General features: G+C 42.5%; 1 protein-coding gene across 1 annotated transcript; it reads left to right on the top strand.

Moving 5' to 3' along the window:
* Positions 1-2,172: 2,172 nt before the first annotated feature.
* Positions 2,173-5,632, top strand: LOC137950583 (phenylalanine ammonia-lyase-like). The gene is made up of 3 exons (XM_068797140.1): positions 2,173-2,256; positions 2,494-2,888; positions 3,644-5,632. The coding sequence occupies exons 2-3, from the start codon at positions 2,503-2,505 to the stop codon at positions 5,391-5,393; spliced, it is 2,136 nt and encodes a 711-aa protein (XP_068653241.1). The 5' UTR covers positions 2,173-2,256; positions 2,494-2,502; the 3' UTR covers positions 5,394-5,632.
* The last annotated feature ends 1,943 nt before the right edge of the window (positions 5,633-7,575 follow it).

Here is a 7,575-nt window from a genome sequence, read left to right as displayed (position 1 = left end):
TGAGAAAGAGCCCAATGCTCAGTTTGATCCTATCAACGGCCGTCTGCTGCAGAAACAGTGGATATGAAAGTGAGTCAGAGGAAGAATCCATGGGCGATTACATGGGTTCCTGAAAGGAAGCCAAGCCCTCCACTCATTCCCGGGTGGGTGGGTAGCACAGAAGCTGTTTGATAGAATGTGCAGTAGACGTTCCCGGGTCTATTCTCTGGTGGGTTAGGAGTTGGGACAGGATGATTGAGTAGCAGGGTAAGAACCAAGTTGACATGAATATACAGCAACCAAAAACGAAAGAACATAAAAGAATTCCATCTTTTCTTATTCTGAGTGGGGACCTCTGCGTCATTTCATTGTCGGAGTGAGTTGGTGCAGAGCTACTCGGTATTCTGATTCTCCCCATTGTTTCAGGAAATAAAATTTCCGGTCCCAAACTCCCAACCACCCTGCGTTTGAACGTGTCTTGAACCGCTGGATAGACAGAGTCGGTGTGCTTCTCTACTCTTCAAATTCAATTTCACTGTACCTCTACTCGTCTCTGTTGGGGAGATTTCAGGGGTTTTCAGTTTTCAAGCCGGAGGCATTCCTTTTATGGATTTATACCTTCCATGTCTCGGTCCCCCACCTTGCATTAACAAATTTTGCTATCCAATTGACAGCTTCGATTATTGAATTTCCTGCGAGTTCTCGGATTCAGCTATTTATCACCAACCTTTCGTGGGTGGGAGTTGGTGGAGACCGTGACTTGTGTTAGCTGAGCAGCATTTGGACTTTTTAATTTTATAAATTTCTTTCACATTTTCTTATTGATTGATGAGAGGGATCTCGTTTGGGTTATCGTCACCACCAACCTCATACTAACGTAGTAAAAACAGAACTAACAGCAGATACATTTTGTTTTAACACAATTCCGGCCGGCCTCTCCTCCACCGTATGGGGCCGCTTCCAAATAAGAAAACTGAACGATTCAACTAATGGCCCATTCGATCGACGGCGGTGATTCTGCATGTTGGGTGGAGTCTCTTCGTCGTCTCCGATCTACCCCCGCGGGTCTCACCTTCCAGTTGCAGGATGAGTCATGGAAGCACACAACTCCATTGTAAGGTAATAATAGGATTAAAGAAAAGAAAGGATAATCATGACGGTAGGAAAAAGTCATATTTTTGTGCACGCGAACGCTTAAATATTTTTCACCTATGCCATCGAAAATGATTCCATGCAACCATTCCCCCACCAAATAAAAAGAAATTTTAAAACTTCACGAGCAGATTAGTCTCTAAGAACAGAACAATTATACATGAACGTGCACCTTGTATCTCAAAACGTTCAGAGTACGACTCCATTAGAATCCAGCACACTCGGTCGGCAAACAGGAGATGGAGGAATAATTTGTCTCTCAGATTTTCTTTAATGGAGAAAACATGAAGGGAGAAGTTCTGGTAGCAGTTTAAGGCATCCCAATATGTCGCCTTTGGCTTCACCGCCGTCGTCACCGGAAAAAGAGAAGGAGCTGCCCACAGTGATTCGAAGTAAAACGTCATTTTATTCGCAGGTTTTTTTCATCCTTCTCTTAAATGATGCCCTGAAATGAAGATTTTGTTTTTGGTAAATCCCAGTAGAAGATGTCCTATATATGATCCCTGAATTCATATCGAGTTTCAGAAGCGTTACCTACCTTATTAATAAATAATTATTTTAATCTACATTATCTACAGGTTTAACAAATAAATAACATTAAATAAAACTAAATTATAAATAATTTTTTAAATATAATTACTGATAATTATTTTTAATAAATTATTAGCAATAGTAATAAATTAGAATTAATATAAGTAAATTAAATGTAAAATTAATAATATAAACTTAAATATAATAATTTTTAATATAAAATAGTGGTGCTGAAATAAAAAAATAAAAAAACTCTGTTAAATGTTCTACTTTAAATTGTTTAAGAGGTGAGGCAGGAGAATGAATACGACTACGTCAGAATGACGTGCCTCCCACAAATTGAATCAGTGTTAGGGGGCCGATCAAAGACACGTGTCAATAGAAAGACCGTTTGATGAAACGGAGATCAGACGGTCGTGGGAGCTTTTCAACTAACTCGTTGCTCAAAGTTTAAGCGACGCAACTATAAAACGAGCGAGGAGGAGTTAACCGGCTCAGGAATTCAATCATATAGTTGATTCGATATTCCCTCTCTCCAAATCCATTCTTCATCTGTACCTATTACTTGCACGAAGCGGTTCCTTCCCTCCTCAGGTGATTTCATCTTCTCTCTCTTCTCTCCATCACAACTGTTTGACCTTCTTCTTCTTGCTTCTTAGGACAATTCTTTTCGATACTCTGTTATAAGCTAGAAATAATTTGGTTCTGCTTTCTTTCATTCAGTCTTCACTAGATCGATCGAAATTGGGTTCATTTCATAATTAGGATCATCTGTTTCATATATAGTTCGTTCATTTCCTGAATCTCTTTGGCGGTGAATTAATTTTGCAGAAGATTAGAATGGAAGCCTGCGTCGACTACAGCAATGCCAACAACACCACCGGAGGTTTCTCCCCTAAAGACCCATTGAATTGGGGAGTGGCGGCAGAGGCTCTGAAGGGGTCCCATTTCGATGAAGTGAAGCACATGGTGGAGGAGTTCCGGAACCCATCAGTGAAACTCGGCGGCGCCACCTTGACGGTCTCCCAGGTGGCGGCCGTGGCACACAATCCGGCATCCAAGGTTCAGTTGTGGGATAGCACAAGGACCCGCATTAAGGCGAGCAGCGACTGGGTGTGCGAGAGCATTGGCAAAGGCATCGACAGCTATGGCATCACCACTGGTTTCGGAGGCACTTCCCACAGGAGAACCAAGCAAGGAGGAGCCCTCCAAAAGGAGCTCTTACGGTGATCATCTCTAAATCCCGTCTTTATCATGATTGGCGACCCCTGATCTTCCCCTAAAAGTTTTTCTTTTAAAATTTATTTATTTATTTTTTTGACGAGGAGAGCGATCGTTAGGTATTTCGTGACAAACCCACCAAACTCTAACTGGCAATTGAATGTTTAGTGCATTTTAAAACTTCTTTATAGTTTAAAAAGATAATATATCTTGTAAAAAATTTCTAGAAGATCCAAAAAGGTTTTTGCAAAGAAAAAAAAAAAAGAAGTTTCCAAAGGTGACGATTAGATTCTTTGATGTAATATCAGGCGAGCCATTAATCTAATTTAATCTGTCAAGAAAGTGTTTTGACTGGAGACCCACTTTTTTCTTGAAAAAAGCCACACTTGACGTAAAAAGAGAAGAAAAGCCAATATAATTTCAATTGTGATGTGAGACATCCCAGCTGCTTTCTAAGATAAATGTTTTTCTCTGAGTGTATTCTAGTCCTCCTCCAACGATTAAAACAAGAACTTCAGAAATCATTAATCAGATTAGAACTTTTAGCCCCTCTCAAATATTAGTCATCATGAAAAGTTTCCGTGAGGATGTAATATTTCTGACCGAAACACAGATCCACTTTCTACGAAAGCTGATCTCTTGCAGAACACAGAACTGTTGAAAATGGCGATTCTTGAGACTTATGCGTGTGCTGTGTCAGTCTACTGTCGATCATATGTCTGAATTCTGACTTGTTTGAAGATTTTATAACCGATGACAGGCACCTTAACGCTGGAATATTTGGGAAAGGGCCGGAGAGTGCTCACACTCTGCCGTCATATGCAACTCGAGCAGCCATGGTGGTAAGAATCAACTCCCTGCTGCAGGGCTTTTCGGGCATCCGAATTGACCTTATGGAAGCCATGGCCTCCCTTCTCAACCACAACATCACACCCTGCCTCCCGCTTAGGGGCTCCATTACGGCTTCAGGGGATCTCATGCCACTGTCATACATTGCGGGACTTCTGACCGGAAGGCCAAATGCCAAGGCCGTCACCGGCGACGGGAAGGTGGTTGACGCTCCTGAGGCATTCCGCCTTGCAGAGCTCAACAACGGGTTCTTCGAGTTGCAGCCCAAGGAGGGTCTGGCTATCGTTAACGGTACCGCCGTGGGTTCTGGTTTGGCATCCCTGGTGTTGTTTGAGGCCAACATTCTAGCGGTACTCTCCGAGGCCCTCTCCGCAATATTCTGCGAGGTGATGATCGGAAAGCCGGAATTCACCGACCATTTGACCCACAAACTGAAGCACCACCCGGGGCAAATCGAGGCTGCGGCCATCATGGAATACATTTTGGACGGAAGCTCTTACATGAAGATGGCTCAGAAAATCCACGAGATGGACCCGCTGCAGAAGCCCAAGCAAGATCGTTATGCACTCCGCACTTCTCCCCAGTGGTTGGGACCCCTGATCGAGGTGATCCGCTCCTCGACCAAGTCGATCGAACGTGAAATTAATTCAGTCAATGACAACCCCATCATCGACGTGTCCAGGAACAAGGCTCTTCATGGAGGCAACTTCCAGGGAACACCTATTGGCAATTCCATGGACAATGCTAGATTGGCCATCGCCTCCATTGGGAAGCTTTTGTTTGCTCAATTCACCGAGCTCGTCAATGACTTCTCCAACAACGGGCTAACTGCCAATCTCGCTGGAAGCAGGAACCCGAGCTTGGATTACGGATTCAAGGGAGCAGAGATCGCAATGGCTGCATACTGCTCAGAGCTCCAGTTTTTGGGTAATCCCGTCACCAACCATGTACAGAGCGCCGAACAGCACAACCAGGACGTCAACTCCTTGGGTCTGGTCTCGGCAAGGAAGACAGCCGAGGCCGTGGATATCTTGAAGCTCATGTCTACAACATACTTGGTTGCTCTCTGCCAAGCCATCGATTTGAGGCACTTGGAGGAGAACCTGAGAGCCACCGTGAAGAACACCGTGAGTCAGGTGGCTAAGAAGGTTCTCACCACCGGATTCAATGGAGAACTCCACCCCTCGAGGTTCTCCGAGAAGGACTTGCTGAAGATTGTTGACAGGGAGCACGTCTTCTCGTACATTGATGACCCTTGCAGCTCCACCTACCCTCTGATGCAGAAGCTGAGAAACTGCCTCGTTGAGCATGCTCTGACCAACGGCGAGAAAGAGAAGGACCCCAACACCTCCATCTTCCAAAAAATCAGCGCCTTCGAAGAGGAGATCAAGGCCCAGCTGCCCAAAGACGTGGAGAGTGCAAGAGTGGAATTCGAGACCGGGAAATCAGCAATTCCCAACAGGATCAAGGAGTGCAGGTCCTACCCATTGTACAAGTTTGTGAGGGAAGATGTCAAGGCAGTGTTCCTAACCGGAGAGAAGGTCCGATCACCGGGAGAGGAGTTCGACAAAGTGTTTGTGGCCATTGACGACATGAAGGTGATCGATCCTATCCTCGAATGCCTAAAGGGCTGGAACGGTACTCCCCTTCCCATCTGTTAATCTAAGACATACTACGGCTACTACAGAAGGCGTTTCTTCTTCCTCCCCGTCGATCGTTTATCTTTCGATCCCTTCCAAAATTCGTGTTTAATGTTCTTTCTTCCCCATCGAAATCCGGCAACGGTCAATGCCAGGCAAATTTGGATTTCAAGATTTATATATCTGTAATTTTCGTTTTTTTTTTTTTTTGGTTTGATTGTCTGAAGAAGTGAAGAATAATATCTATACCTAGCCCCCTATCTCCTTTTTGTCTCTCTGTGATTTTATGCTTCTCCTGCAACCAAAGTTGGTCGTTACACGATGGCTCCAACAATTTATCTCAGCCATCGATACAACATATAAAATGTGAAAGAAGAAACTAATAATTGGGTATAATAAGTATGAGCTAACTCAGAAAAAGAACCCATTCCACAGCAGAAAGCTCCTTAAATCTTCCCGCCTGCAATAGATAAGAAGCTTTCTCAATAAGCCCTCCTCAACAGATGCCACTTTCGTCTCCTCTATCGATCCACCTTTCCTCCGGTCACCCCCACCAACCAAATCCCAAATTCAGACACCATAATAGGCTCCGAATTCAGCCAGCCAGTCCAAAGGAAAAAAACTTCAAACGGGTAGGAATCTACTTTCAAAGTTTGCTCGATCAAGCGATTGTCGACAACCAGTTTATGTGAAATAGTGGCTGCTCATGTTAAAAAAAGAAAATTGTACTTGTGGTCTCATATATATATTGAAACAGTAGGAATATTTATTAACATCCGATAATTACGTTCATTAATTAATCAGTGACCACAACACGATATCGCAAAGATAGGCTTTGTTAGTTTAACAGTCTGGGATTTGTCTAAGAACACAAAATAAATAAAATTTGATTTTTTACTATTTTTCTTTCATTGTTACTTTTGGATTTTATTGTGCTGTCTTAGAAAACAAAAGGGCAAGGAGAAAACCGAAGAGACAGAAAGGGAATGCTGCCAAAATGGCCATGGTTGGCATCGATGAACTGCGGGTAAGGGGATCGATGAACTGGATTTCTTTCTCTTTCGACTCAGACAATCCCTTCTTCTGTACTTTTTGTTTTCTGTTCGTTTTTAAAGCTTTGAAAAAGATGAAAGATAGGACGCATTGCACCTTACAAGGACGACAAATCCAAGGACGACATTTAATAGTTGGCCACTTTCAAAGTTTGCTTTATCAAGCGATTGTCCACAATCAGTTTCTGTGAAATAGTGTCAAAAAAGAAATTTTGTTTTTTTACAAGATTTGCCTTTAATTGTTTCTTTTCCATGCCTTGATGATCAATTTGATCGGGATCATGCCTTGGATGATCAATTTGATCGGAATCTTGATTTTTCTTCTCTCTTGGTTAGAACAAAAGTTTTCCTAAGTTAGCTAGTCATTTTAGGATGGGCCTTGGGCCGAATTTCACATGGTATCAAAACAGGTACCCTTATGTGGGCCTCCACCCAAATTATCCACATGTAGAACTACAAAAAATGGCCTACACGTGAGAGGGAGTGCAAATGAATAGTTTCTACATGGTTTAGTGAGTACAAAGATCTTGAATTTATTAGTTAAGAAATAGACTTCCTAAATTGGCTCATGGTTTAGTGACCCAACTTTACAACGTGCATGCATGCCTCCCTCCTTTCCCCGTGTGCAAAAAAAAAAAAATGGGAGCAGCATCCCAGTCATCGACAGCATTGTACAGCATACTCCAACAACATCGTGTGGTTAGTTCCAATGGGTTCGTGTGGTGCTATCCTGTGGCATCATGCAACGTTTTTCACTGGTCTTGGGCGGGGTTGCCCAGTCGCGGTAGCATGGAGCAAAGAGGAGAAGAGGAAGAGAAGAAGAGAAGGGGGGATCACCTCGAACAAGCTACCATAGGCGAGGGTGGGGGAAAAATTGAAGCACGGACACCGAAGAGAGAAAAGGAATGAGAACAAGAAGAAGGGGGAAAAGAAATATAAGAAAAAAATAAAAAAGAGAACAAGAAGAAGGGGGAAAGGAAAAAAATAAAGAGAAAACTATTAATGGCAAAAACTAAAAAATAAAAAAATAAAAAATGGAAAAATAAAAAGTGAAAATTAGGAAATGAAAAAAGAAAAAGGAAATAATAAAAATGAAAAATAATTAAAAATAAAAAATTAAAATAAGGAACAAATGAAAAAAAAAGCAAAAG

This window comes from Aristolochia californica, unplaced genomic scaffold (assembly GCF_029961685.1).
Source record: "Aristolochia californica isolate CCGP_79_NKW_82.1479 unplaced genomic scaffold, dmAriCali1.0.hap1 SCAF_1, whole genome shotgun sequence".
Taxonomy (NCBI): Eukaryota; Viridiplantae; Streptophyta; class Magnoliopsida; order Piperales; family Aristolochiaceae; genus Aristolochia; species Aristolochia californica.
Note: the sequence above shows the minus strand (reverse complement) of the source record. Positions and strands in the feature narration are given on the sequence as shown.

Coding starts and splice junctions, on each gene's coding strand:
- LOC137950583 (XM_068797140.1), top strand. CDS start 2,503: ATGGAAGCCTGCGTCGACTACAGCAATGCCAACAACACCACCGGAGGT. Junction 2,889..3,643: donor CTCCAAAAGGAGCTCTTACG/GTGATCATCTCT, acceptor AACCGATGACAG/GCACCTTAACGCTGGAATAT.